Source organism: Dermochelys coriacea, chromosome 11 (genome assembly GCF_009764565.3).
Source record: "Dermochelys coriacea isolate rDerCor1 chromosome 11, rDerCor1.pri.v4, whole genome shotgun sequence".
NCBI lineage: Eukaryota > Metazoa > Chordata > Testudines > Dermochelyidae > Dermochelys > Dermochelys coriacea.
The window spans coordinates 58,180,664-58,195,059 of NC_050078.2; the positions used below are offsets into that span (position 1 = coordinate 58,180,664).

Here is a 14,396-nt window from a genome sequence, read left to right on the forward strand (position 1 = left end):
TTTTTGAGAAAAGTTATGAATGAAATCTTGGCAATACTTTTTTCTCACTTCTGCTTAGAAGTGATTCTTCCCTATGTTTACACAAAATATCAGGTACTGTGCCTTATCGTGAAAGCACAAACAAAAGCTATATTAAATGAGTAAAAATTTGTACCCATTTCTTGAAACATTAAAGCACTTTAGTGAAAAGGCATTTTTTTCGTAGCAAATAAATCTCGTGTTTTCAAATAAGAGAAACATACAATGTTACAAACCTTAGATTATACTATCAAACGAAAATAAGTCTATGTGAATATACATAGAATGCTAATAGTCTTAGACAGTGTCATTTTAATCTCAAAAATATAGCTATGATTCTGGAGTTCTACATACACAGTACCCTGTTCAGATTTTTATGATATGACAGTCATTTCCAAACACAATATTTTACAATTTACATCAAGTAATTACATGCTATAATCAGTGTTGTACAGTTATAGGTTAAAGATCTCTTCTTAAAAAAGCATACATGGAGTGACTAAAATCACTTCAATCGAGAGATTTAGCTACATAGTATGTTTATTATTCAGTTGCTTACTTGGAAAAATGTTTTTAAGAATTGCAGTAAGGTATATAAATTGTCAATTTAAATTGTCAATATTTTCATTACACAAACACAGCTGTAGTAGATGTGTTCACAGCACAGAGTGCAAATACTGATTCTTGTGTGGAGGAATCAGGAGAGGTACATGCTCCCCCAGGCCATCTTCTTACTCAAATTCATGGATCCTGGTGGACCATGCAAGGGCTTTTCAGGGGTTTCAGGACAGGGGGAAGCATGCAGTAGAAGAATCCCCATAGTGCAAGGATGTGAAGAAAAGAGTGTGAGGAGGGATTTTCCCTGATGCGATGGCAAATATATGCTGCAGTGGTCGGGCAGGGGCACTGTAATTTAGAGTAACTCCTGGTCCTCAGAGGCTTGACGAGGGAGGGTGCAAAAGCAGTAAAAAGTTTTCTGTGCTGCATCTACTAGAGGTACAGAATATCAGCCACAGTTTTCACTACTCTTTCCTCCTCATGTTTCCAGCTATGTGAGAGTAAATTGGGTTGTTTCCTGACTTGCGTATCAACAGAATTTTTAGCTAAATTTCCATTGTGGAAACTTTGACTAAAGATGCTGTATAAGTCAGAATTAACCTAGCTTGATTATCAGATCCCAAGTTTAGTATGCATGGTTGACTATGAGAAAATATATGATTTTATGAGTCAATTGAGCCAGTTTGGCCTGCAAGCATTGAGAGAACTGAACCTCACAATATAATTTTACAGTGTCACATTTCAGTGTAGAATCACATTGTAAATGAATTCACTCCAGGCTCTGATTGAAGGCAACTTACCAAAGAATGCCCACTACAGGCACATCTGTTTGCTCCTTAATAGCTAGGCTCTAGCTGCTCCCCTGGCTGGGCCAGACACCATCCCCCCCCTTCTCTTGCTGGCTAGCTGCTGGACTCCCCCCCCCGCCCCACCCAAAAAGAAAAAATAGCTAGGACAAACAGGAGAATGACCAACGGGTAACCTTGTAACCTAAGGACTCTCTTTGTTTTAAGTTTAAGATAAGGCAGGAAGTATTCACTGTTGCTCTTTAAATCTAGGCATCCATGAATGAATGTAGGATTGAGGCAACTGGAAAAGAAGCTTGTAACTGAGTATTTTTAAGCTAGTGTGTCTTAATAATTATTAATTGTTCCACAGAAGGGGCACTTCAGATTTTTTTCAGTTTGTTTTTGTTTAAATCAATACTTGCAATGTAGATTCACAGGGTAACTAATGTTTTGGGTTTGGTTAAACCGCGTTGAAACTGGTGGATGTAACAGCTGCCACTCATTTGGGATAAATGTTAGAAACAATTATGTTTCTTTGTGGAACCAGATAGCTGAAACATCAGAGGCGTCTGCCCAAAACAAAGCCACATGCAAGGCTGCAGTAGAAGCTGAATCATGTGGCCCAAGTGGGTTCCACAGTGGTCTAATAAACTAAAAGGTGGATGGGGGGAGAGGGATTGGAATGATGTCTGTGTGTGAGAGAGTCATGAAAAAACAGAGAAGCAGCAAAAGCCAAACACAACCAGAATAAGAAGTGTTTGGAATGTGGCTCTGAGAAAAAGCCAAGAGAGAGAGGTTTTGGGCTACTCCTGTTTGGAGGTGGGGTAGATGCACAGTAGCAGGGTCCACATGGACACTTAGGATGAAGCAGGCTAGTGAGGGGTGGATTTACAACCTTTACTGCTGACTAAGTGCTTCTATCGACAAACCCATAGAGCAGCTTCAGGGCTGCTCTAAATTGCATCCAGGCGCTCACATCCCCACAGGACTATTATGGCGGCTGGGGATAGCAGGAGCATTGCAGCCCTGCCCCTTTTGCCCATCCTTACCTTCTACGTGTCCCTTACGCTGGGAATTGCAAAGTGGATGGTGTAGATCAGTGCCAGAGGGTGGTTATACTGACTTCCTGATCCCTTTGTGACAAGTGCAAACGGGCAGCAGAAAACCAGAGAATCTAGCACTAAATCTACAAATCAAAATCTGTGCTCTGTGGTTGCCTGCCATTGATCTGCATAACAAAAACACCAATCAAATTGGTGCGAGTAGTCTCTGTTCAAGAGAGGCACAGAACTGGAATAATCAGTGGATTGAAGGTCAAAATATAAATGTATTGGTAGAGTTCTTAGGTAAATTTGCAGTTTATGCCTACCCTAGGCAGTAATTACATTCCATTATTAAGAATCAGCTTTAGGCATTTTAACATTCTATATATAAAAATATCAGTTTAAAATTATTTACATAACCCCTAATTGCTACCGTGACAATGGAAATAACTCTGCTAACCATTCTATTGCACAGCCTACCATCCTTCTTTGAAATGAAGGGTAAGAACTTCATTTCAGCAGAGTCTATACAGTGATGCTTCGCTGTGCAGATTTGAGTGCTTTTTCCTGATGTTATCTTAAGAACGGCTGGGTAAAGAGCATAGTGGCCATAGGTTTATCCCCCTAGAACAGTGGTCTCCAACCTTTTTACACCCAAGATCACTTTTTGAATCTAAGGGCAACCCAGGATCTACCCCTCCCCTTCCCCAAAGCCCCACTCACTCCATCCCCACCTCTCTCTGTCACTTGCTCTCCCCCACCCTCATTCACTTTCACTGGGCTGGGGCAGGAGATTGGGGTTCAGGAGGGGGTGCAGGCTCTGGGCTGGGGCCGAGGGTTTGCAGTGTGGGAGGGGGCTCTGGGCTGAGCCTGGGGCAGAGTGTTGGGGTGCAGGAGGTGGTGCAGGGTGTGGGCTCTGGGAGGGAGTTTGGGTATAGGAGGGGGCTCCGGGCTGGGGCAGAGTGTTGGGGTGCAGAAGAGGCTATGAGATTGCTGGCTCTGGGAGGGGGCTTCGGGCTGGGGCATAGTGTTGGGGTGCAGGAGGAGATTTGGGGTGCTGGCTCTGGGAGGGGGCTCAAGGTGGGGCTTGGGGTGCAGGAGGGGTATGGTGTCCTGGCTCCGGGAGGGAGCTCAGGGATGGGGGTCGCGATGTGGCCTCTTTCTAGGCAGCACTTACCTCCAGCAGCTCCCAGTTGGTGGTGCAGCAAGGCTAAGGCAGGCTGTCTGCCAGCACTCCCCTGTGGCAGAGCGGGGGGCACGTGGCTCTATGCGCTGCCCCTCTCGGCATGCACCATCCCAGCAGCTCTCCCGGCCAAGGGAGCTGTGGAGGCAGTGCTTGCAGGCAGGAGCAGCGCGCGGAGGGAGATCCCTGCACCCCCCGCCCCTCCCCCCGGCCGCAGGGCTGTGCTGGCCGCTTTCGGGAGCGGCGTGGGGCCGGGGTTGGCAAGGGAGTCTGCCTTAATGGCAGTCACACTGCACTGCCAGAGATCTCCGTTGACTGGGAGATCCTCTAGGCTGGTGACCTGCCCTAGAAGCTTATATGGAGTATCTTGCTTTCACAGTATTTAAGAAAAGGAATATAAAATTCATGCTTTCAGGCATAAGCCAACCACTAGTTCAGTAGGGTTAAGAAGAAATTTCCTCTGTCAGCAATTTGTTTAGAGCCCAATTGCGTCTGGCTCTAATGCAACTATGCAGGAGAACAAGACTGCACTGCATAACTGTGCTGGGAATCCTTGGAACTTGGGTCCAGGGATGAAGGAGAGAGCAAATGGTGTTCACTTGGTACCACTTCCGAACCCCCTCTAGGCAGGTGCACAAGAAGTAGGGCAGAAGGAGGGTAGGGAAAACTAAACCATGGAAGATTTCAAAAAAGTCATGTAGGAGCTCAGGACACATGTGGTTCCCTCTGTGCAAGGCAGAATGAGACTGAGAAAAAGCTTGAGCTCACTTGGACTAGTACCTTAAAAATACTGGAATTCCCCTAACCATTCTTATATGTTTAAGAATGATGTAAATGAAAACTCATCAAGTTAGAGATTGAAAAAGACTTTTTCAAAGTGGATAAAGTCAGAGTATGTTAACAAAAATTGTTCAGAAAATCTAAGAGTTCCCTTTCATCTAATCTTGGGAACAAAGATGTAAGAGGTAAAGTATACAGCTTGCACAAAAAATTGCTCTGCTTAGATTTGAGATAAAGAAAACAGGGAAAGCAGACAAAGATGTTCATTGACAAAAACAATACATACAGCAATCCCTTTGTTTTTCTACCATGAAATATACATATTTGTAGAGGGAAACTGGCAAAGAATGCAATTAGCGCTACAAAATGTACACATACGTGTGAGGGTGAATGGTTGAACCACCAGGCTTTAGAGGCATTCTCATGCTTGTGCGTGCATTTGTGTGCTCTCGCTCTCTTGTCTCTCCATTATTTAGGCTAGAGAGCAGAAGCCTGAGTGACTCTGCAGCCTGGTGGTTAGACCACTCACCCACGATGTGGAAGACCCAGAATCTAGTCCCCATGGTCTAATGGGTCTTTCATTATTTATCCACAGTGCAACAGCTTTAACAGGAGAGAGGGAGGGACTCCCTACATCAGAATATCCCAAAGACCACTGGTTAGAGCACTCACCCAAGTAGCAGATCCCTGTTTAAATTGCTTCTCCTCCGTAAGTGGAGGGGGGACTGGAGCAGGGGGTCTTCCACCTCCCAGGAGAGTACCCTAACCACTGGATTATATGTTACGAGGGTGGTCCTCCCTACTCACCCCAGTATGGTGCTGGCAGATCAGGTGCCAGCTCATGCCAAGATCCCCATGCCTCAATTGAATACTGACAAATACGTAGCTGGAATCAGTCTGGCTCACCTGTGTGTTAGTATTGTTAAAATAGGTATTAGAATGAAAAGAATGTGTTTAGTGCTTAGAATTTATGGAATGCTTGTAAGATGCTGCATGCATTAATCTCACTTAACATCTGAATCCCATATTATAAGATGATGATTGAGCATTTGTATTGTAAGCTTCTGTAACTGTGTAAATCAACAGACAGGAGAGACATTAATTAGTGTGACATGCTGGTGACCAATGAAGGTGTCATGTCCTGCTCAGCAGGGAAGACTCATCAACACCAGATGGAACGGTTGTGGAACATTAGACAATGAAACAATTTGTTGATTTATCTCCCATAAAGATGAGTTATGCAAGTGAATTCCTCAGAGCTCAAGTGGGGAAGGGAATAAAAACTCCTAACAAGAACTCCTAGTTTAATTGTATCTCTATGCTGGACTCTGAGGGGTAAGGTTTTCTAGGCATAAGCAAGAGAACCCCAGTGCTTAGCCTGGAATAGCCCTAAAGGACATATAGAATTTGCTTCTATTATCTTCTGAAACTTAAGATTGCAACTCAATTTATGTGTTTGTCTTCTGGTTTAGCCTTGTAAAGATCTCTCATTTCCTTTTCCTGTACAATAAATCTTTAGATTGTTTATTATAGGATTGGCTACAAGCATTGTCTTTGGTGTGAGATCTAAGGTGCAATTGACTGGGGGTAAGTGACTGGTCCTTTGAGACTGGGAGCAACCTTAATATTGCTGTGATCCTTGGTGTAAAGGACCATCTAGCAAAGGTAGACTTACCTGGGCAGCAAGATAGATTAGAGTACCCAAGGGGACTGTATGTGGCTCCATGTTAAGGCTGTTATAGTACATGAGGAGTTTACACTTGATAATTGGTTGGTGAAATCTAATTATAGAACTCACAACTAATGTGGGGTTTGTGCCCTGCTTCTTGACAGTCTCCCCTGAGGTTGAGTACTTATGCTCTTGAGCCACTGCAGGACAAATTGACAGCTGTTTTCTTGCTAAAATGGCACAGGTGTCCTAACTCAAAAGAGGTTTTGCTGACTTACAGAGATAGGTGCTTCCCTGTAGACTAGTCTTAGGTGCTTATCTCTGTGAGAAGTGGGGCTTAGAACACACACCTCTGGTCAGCATTTCCCATTGGCTAGCTTATGCTGTTCCCTGCAGAGCCTGCTGGCCTTTGTGAATGGCATTCTAAGGTGGCTATCTCTCCCTATTCATGTACAGGAGCCTAGGTGCCTAATTCAGACTTCGAATTGCAGTGATTTATCCAGGTGCCCAAAAGTGTGGCGTTGTGATGCTCAGTGTCACAACACCTAAATCCTTTCGAGCATTCAGACCTTGGTTCATCCTTGAAGGTGCTTTCTAATGTCCCGATTAGTATTAAAAGTTACAAGGAATGCATGTTAAAAAGCCATTTTCAAATTTTTAAAATATGAATGAAGCAAGTTCTATGTCATTTAATTCAAATAATTTTTCTCCTCTGCATAGTTTACCTTAATTTGAGTCGTGATAGTACCACTCGATACAAATAACTTGCAGAAAAGTGCTTTCTTCGCCCAACAGGTAATATAATAGGATGAATTGCTCCTACAACATATCCTTTGATGTAATACTCTTCCACTTTTGGTGCTATATCCAACACAGAACTGATTTCGATAACTTCTGGATTCGAGGACACTAAAGGAATTGAATGAAAAGAAAATATGGACATTATGCACAAGTGTTATTTAGTATGCATGTGTTCATACATACACATAAGCTACTTACCTATATCTTAATGTAGCACAAAAGATATAATAAATCTATATTCTCCAATGTAAAGATATACAAAATATAGCAGATGCATAGTTGACCAGGAATTATACAGGGATAATAAAAACAGTGATAAAGTTATACATCTTACAAAATAGAAAGATCAGAGTAACTTTTAATCAGTTTGGCAACAATTTAATGATCTGTCTGGCTTTATTAATAGAGAATAAAAGCTGTGTCAGCATCTATACCTCCAACAATCCTTCCTGATGAAAAGGAAGATGACAAAAAGGGAACAGAATAAAAACTGGTTTCAGAGTAGCAGTCGTGTTAGTCTGTATTCGCAAAAAGAAAAGGAGTACTTGTGGCACCTTAGAGACTAACAAATTTATTTGAGCATAAGCTTTCGTGAGCTACAGCTCACTTCATCGGATGCATTTGCAAATGAAGTGAGCTGTAGCTCACGAAAGCTTATGCTCAAATAAATTTGTTAGTCTCTAAGGTGCCACAAGGACTCCTTTTCATTTTGAGAATAAAAACTGTTTCTAAACTGGGATTCAGGCTTGTCTACACAAAAGAGTTGCCCTGGTTTAACTTGAATCAATTGTTAACCCAATTTGGCTAAAATATTGCAAACCTATGTGTGGACACTCTTTTATTTTGGTTTAACAGTAACTTATTCTGAATCAATTTAAGCTAAACTGAAATAAGCGTGGTTTAGAGCAAAATAAGAGTCCATGTGGAGGCTTGTTCCAGTGTAACAAAACCAGTTTAAAAATCACATTTTTAGTTAAACAGAGCACCTTTCTTGTGTAGACAAGGCCTCAGACATTAATATCCTTATCCCATCCCAAAGTAAATCATATGGTGTGCAGCAAGGGGCCATACTATGCCATCAGTTTTTAGCAGAATTCCCTTTGGTCACACTGGGGAGTTGTGCTCGAACTGTGATGGCTCAATATAGTCTAATTTTCTGGTTGAATTAGCAGAAACACAAATGAGTACTTTTGGAGGCACATTTTATTTTGTAAAAAGAACAGGAGTACTTGTGGCACCTTAGAGACTAACAAATTTATTTAAGCATAAGCTTTCATGGGCTACAGCCCACTTCATTGGATGCACAGAATGGAACATACAGTAAGAAGATATATACCCAGCCACTCCCAGTCTCTGTTCATATTAATATTAATATGCAAACTAGATACCTGGGTTTGAATAGAGACTGGGAGTGGCTGGGTCATTACACATATTGAATATATTTCCCCATGTTAGGTATCCTCACACCTTCTTGTCAACTGTCTAAATGGGCCATCTTGATTATCACTACAAAAGTTTTTTTCTCCTGCTGATAATAGCTCATCTTAATTAGCCTCTTACTCCACTTTTTCATGTTCTCTGTATGTGTGTGTGTATGAAAATATAATATATAATTACTATATGTTCCATTCTATGCATCCGATGAAGTGGGCTGTAGCCCACGAAAGCTTATGCTCAAATAAATTTGTTAGTCTCTAAGATGCCACAAGTACTCCTGTTCTTCTTGCGGATACAGACTAACACGGTTGCTACTCTGAAACCTGTCATTTTATTTTGTGCTGGAGATGACCCACAGTTTTTGCACAGGTTGAAAGAATTGTTTCATGATGTTTACTAGTTCAAATACTCTTGCATATTAGGTTGATGGTCTAATTTTCAGAGGTGCTTGGAACTTACTACTTGCTACTCCTATTGACTTCAGTTGGAGACGTGGGTGCTCAGCTTCTCTGAAAATCAGGCAATCGGTGTTTACAGAAGGCAGAACCACTCTTCTCACTTACAGCCCCAGATACAGTTGTCAGTATCATGTTTTCTATCCCACTGCACAACTGTGAATTCTAGAGAAGAGATTGTTTTGACTGGAATTTGACACTCTCCAGCAGGAACACCTGCTGCAAGTCTTTTAGTTCATTTTAGTGTTCTTACAGTTCCTAGTTTTTTCACTATACTTTTGGTGGATGAAGAGAAGGAAGGGACAATGTTGTTCAATAGTATCAATGTGTGACTCAGATTGGAATTAAACATCGAAACCACGATGGTAGTTTAGATTTAAAAAGCATTTTAAGTGCTGGTTTAGGATTTTCTTCTGTCTCTCCCTCTCAAAAGAAAATAACTTAAGTTGAAACGAGTTCACTCTCCTTTGATTTTACATCAGCCTCTTTGATATAAAGGGGAAAAAGTACATAAAAGCACAATGATAAAAACACCACTTTGAAAATGTATTCCTTATGGTTCAATTCAGGTTCCCTATCTCCCTCTTCTTAATCACCTCCCCAGAAAAGAGATGTGATATAGCACATTATACTCATGGCACCATGTCTTCTCCCCACATGTAAAGGGTCTGTCTAACATACAAGTCAGAGAGTGTGCACCTATTTTCCATATCTCATGTAAACACACATGTAGAATATGATATTGACCATGACACTCCATTTCATCAGCCTTTTGGGATCTGGCAGTTAAGATTAAATTTGTGATGTTCAATTTTAGCTCTGCCACTAATCTGCAGTGTGGTCTGCAAAGTCTCAATCTATCTGTGCCTGGTTCTCCTATGTAAACTGGGGATGATATTGACATATGTATATCACAGGTTTTTTTTAACGACTAATTAGTTAATGTTTGTAGAGTACTTTGAAAAATTAAATACTAAGTATTATTGAAGTAATTACAAAGTATTATTAAATCCTATCCTGGGGGAAAGCCTAATGCCTGATGTGCCCTCTGCACAGGAATCTTGCTCACACAGGGCAGATTTCTGACAACAGCTAGACAACACACTGTGGGCAACATTCTTTTGCGCCTCTGGGCAGGAACAACATGCATTTGATGGCAGAATGGGCACTAGCAGACACAAATCTAGATACTCCCACTAACACAAACTATGTTACCTTGGGGACATGATGCAAGGGCTGTTGTGTTATCTGGCTATACCTTACAATTCACCATTGTACAGTGCAAATGAAACATTTCTTGCTAGTTGTGTAGAGGTGTGGTGTAGGAAAAGAGGCTCATTTCAAATATCTTCTCCCCCCCAACCCTTTGCATGGTAGATGACAGGATTTAGCCCTAAGTGAACCGAGCTATAAAATTCCTAATCATAGTTCCTTTAAGCACATTCTGCATAATGAAGCCAATGGAGATGTTCAGGTTTACTGCAACACATATGGTGTAACTTAGACTGCATGCCACAGCCAAAAAAGCAGGTTTGTGTAAACATGGCCCACTTCCATCATGTTGCAAACTGTTGCAACTATTCTAAATTTTAAACAGAATTTCTATCTTGTTGTGTTCTCTCACAACAGCCAATCACAACTGTTACAATAATCTAACCCAGAAGTCTGAAATGTTAAAAGGTGATGGCAAATTAATTTGTATATACATTTGTGTTTATCTAAAGTGATAGGCGCTTTTTATTGTTTGAAATTTCAGCATGCTGATTTGAAGAACATAGACACAGGTTTCCTCTTTCTACAAAAAAGAGATGTGAAGGAGGCATAAAGCACTATAGTGAGTGTGGGAAAACTCTAGTGATCCCCAGTTACATGTTTTAGTTGACCTTCGAAATACTTTAGTCAAGCTGCTTATGTGAGACATACTTCATATCTGCGGAGATAAAATTGGCACTAAGAAATGGACACTTAAAACCACAGTTGGGTAGATTCTCTACTTTATTCCACTCCCTTTATTCCACTCAAGTGGTGCAAAATGAAGTCTGATTGCATCTTCCTACCTAGGGATTTTTCTGGTGTGGGGAGCATCCAGTGGACATGGATACAGTTCTTAGGCCATCATCTCTGGAGCATGTTAGGGACAAGAACGAGAGGCCAGATCACAATGTGCTCTAGCTCTGCTTAGCTGGTTGATAGTTCCTAGGCTGCTCTAACTGGTGTAAGATCTTGATAGAGAATCAGTGAGCTTTAATAGTCTCCTTGATAAGCCCTTCATTCTGTTTCTTTGAGGATAAACTTGTTGAGTTAGACTCTGCACTAGCTTTAAATATAATGTAACTGTGCTTGTTATACCTTCATCCCAATATACAATAATATATGTAAAGTGGGGATAGAAAGGATGTAAAAGTAAGATTTTAAAAAGTTTTTTACTTGGGACCAGATCAGGTACTTAGGTGTAAAAATTCACACAATGAGCAGTACATGCTGGGCACGATCTTCTTTTTTCCTCAACGAGTAGAAACTGAAAGTGCTATGAAGACAGCACTCAGGTCTCTGACAGCGTGAGATTCATGTTGCTCAGAAGTGATACAAGCTGGTTGATCATAAACTATATTAACTGAGCTCTTAATAGAGCTCCCTTTATCCCAAAGGTACTGGTGCAACAAGATGCAGGATAGTCTATATGAAGGAAAAAGGTACAGATTCAAAACAGGCCCTACAGTAAATTGGCCATTCCCTGTATTCCATGAACAAAAACAAAGTTCACTATAGTTTAGAATTTTCCTAGTAAAAGAGGGCGAGAGAAAGTGTGTACTGAGATAGTGAGTGTGTGTGTGTGTGTGTGTGTGTGTGAGAACGTAGCTCTGAAAGGCAGAGGTAAATGAAAATATAAAATATATGCATGCAGCTGACATTGTTTTACACAAATAAGTCTACATTTTCAAACTTAGGTGCCTAAAGCTAGGCTCTTAACTCTATATTTAGGCAACTAACTAAAAGTGACCTGAATTTCAATGTTGTTGAGTACCCATAATTCCCAGTGAAGTGAATGCAAGCTAGAGGTACTAGGCAGCACTGAATATCAAATAACTTTTAGTAAAGTGCCTAATATGGATTCATGAGTCTAGTAATATGCACCATGGTTTGAAAATGTGGCTATAATTTTTTTTTTGCAATGTGACACTGATTATTACATATGATGATGCTAAAAGAACCACCTTTTTCTCCCCGCCCCTTACTAAGTACATATTTAGTTTAACATTGAAAACAACTAATTTCTTTAAAACAAATCCCTTCCAGAGTGTTTTCATAAACTTGTATGTACATAAAAATATAATTTAGAACACAATGAACTATTTAGGAACTCCAAACAAACTTCAGAGTCAAGGAAAGAAGTTTTATTATCCTACCTATTCGTAGCAATACAGCAGCAGGTAGTTAATTTATGTATTACACAACCCAGCTCTAGTCTTGGAGTATATTGTTACTACTACTTCTAAATACAAAGAAGTTTTGTTTCCTGAATCAAAACACATGAATGAACAACTCCTCTTTCTAATTAAAAGCTAAAAATACTGTTGGTTGTCAAGTACTATAATTTAGTACAATGTTATGTTTTCTATTCATCAAGTCATGCAGCTTACTTAATCATCAACACTTCAATATGTATAAACATGAATATTAATGTAATCTGGCTGTTCAAATACCTAGTTCAATAGAGGTCAGACTTTTATATTTATTTAAATATTCCTGTACCACATCACATAACAGATAACGTCACAATTTCCCCACTTTTGACTCTTTCCATTTAACAGCGTATTTACTTTAAATCCCTACCAACAAGAACATCTCGTAAAACTGTTAGTTATAAAATGTGCGGTCTTACAAAGTAACTGCAGCACAGAGCTGTCTGTTGTCAGAGGGCAGCCATCTGGACTTGTTTGTTTGTGTTTTCAACTTTCTGGAACAGGGAATTACTCTGTCAGAGACAGGGCACCCTGTAAATGGAAGTACCCCACAGTGCACTGTCTGTCTCTAATTGTACCCAGAGATTTTAATTTTATTTCAGGCACAATTTTAAAAGACCAGTAAGCAGTTACGAAGTAAGAGGTAGAAAGAAGGATTTAAAAATAGGCTCATTAATAACTAATCTATAAGACTCTCACTAAAATATCTGCCATAAGGCTGAAAAAAGGTTTTCTTATAGCATTTTAAAATGCTAATTTCCACATAAAGTAATGAGCTATGACTATAGGTTTTTGAAAGCTGAATAATTAAAAAAAGAGTTATTCATTTAGGGCCAGATTCCACCATTTCATGCTAAATGTACTTACTTTTGAGAGTAGCCACACTAAATGCGTGCGTGTGTGTGTGTTACTCAAAGTCAATAAGGATGGCAGAATCTGGCTCACTGGAATCTAGGAAAATCTTTCAAGCAATTTTTGTCCAGTTTCCTTAAAAGGACAATTGTGTAACTTTTTTTGTTTAATATGTAAGAAGTTGCAACTTTATTTTATCTGAGGACCTTAGATTTAAAATTTCCAACTAAAAGGCTGGTATGATTAGCTTTGATAAGGTAAATGAACTTCACTTTCTCTTATCTGAATCAGAAGAAATAAAAATAGTAAAATGTCGGTCCTCCTTTTGCAAGAACTTATAAGATAAAATAGAAGAAAAATACCTTCTAAAGTAAAATCCAGCAATACATATTCATAAGCAGAGTCAGTCTTTGTTTCCACTTGTGGTCTCTTCAACGTAGAAAATATTTTTCCAGGGCTGCTATCATCTGGGTCTTCTAGCTTTCGTAGTCCACACCCCATGGTAAGATCTGCAAAGGAAAAATCGCAGGAAAGGGGGTGGGGAAAGCAGCAAGTTCTGTTACTCTGGGGAAAAAAAAAGTAACAAACTTAACTGCCTAGAATTTTGTTTACTAGTAGCCAAAAATCCAAAGACAGAAAAATTTCAGTTCCCAAGTTAGAAAGTGAAGACATTTTCTGTTAATTTTTTCATATAAGCATTGCACCCGTTATGACTTCAAGCTACTAACTCAGCAAGAGTGTGCTTGATTTTACAGAAACGTATAAGCTGCTACAACTTAACAAAGATTTTCCATGCCACGTCAATTTACAGCCAGCCCCCCCATCAGCATTCTGTTGCAGAGGACACCAATAGTGCTTTGTCTGTCCCTCTTGGCTGACTGATAATGAGGCAAAAAAGAACTGAAATAATAAAGTTAGAAGGAAACATATATAATTACCTACTGTCAGAAGATCTACTCAGATGCAGTAGTAAATGAGAGGAAAAAGAGCAAGTCAGAATGAAAGAATGAGAAAAGAGAGTCTCAACATGGTTAGAGACGAAAATCATTTCCAGAAAGGAAGTCAGCTTCAAGAGGAAATTGCTTCTGGCATCTCAAAGGGAGGGAAGTAAATGAAAAGCAGTTTAGACTCAATTTTAGATTTGAAAGTTTGCTTTTTATTTTCTTTCCACAGGAATTTTCTTTCAGATAGAAAAGCATACATGATCATGCTGTAATAAAGAATTTTCTTGGCAAGAAGAGTATATATGGTCACTGTAAAATTTATTTTAAAAAATCCAGGTTAATAAGACAATTCAACTTTTGTTATATTTTATTTTAAAAGGTCATACTAAAATGCACCTTATGTT

General features: G+C 39.9%; 1 protein-coding gene across 3 annotated transcripts in view; it reads right to left on the reverse strand.

The window, feature by feature from the left end:
- Window positions 1–14,157, reverse strand: part of RFTN2 (raftlin family member 2) — a 53,074-nt gene extending 38,917 nt beyond the window's left edge. Inside the window, exons 1-3 of one of the 3 annotated variants that reach the window (XM_038422845.2) lie at window positions 13,987–14,157; window positions 13,411–13,557; window positions 6,765–6,948 (exon numbers count right to left, since the gene is read on the reverse strand). In XM_038422845.2, the coding sequence (XP_038278773.1) occupies window positions 6,765–6,948; window positions 13,411–13,549 (323 nt within the window). In that variant the 5' untranslated portion in view covers window positions 13,550–13,557; window positions 13,987–14,157. Of the gene's footprint in view, window positions 1–6,764; window positions 6,949–13,410; window positions 13,613–13,986 lie in introns of all 3 variants that reach the window. The other 2 variants (XM_038422844.2, XM_043505541.1) reach the window with 2 other exon arrangements.
- Window positions 14,158–14,396: the final 239 nt, after the last annotated feature.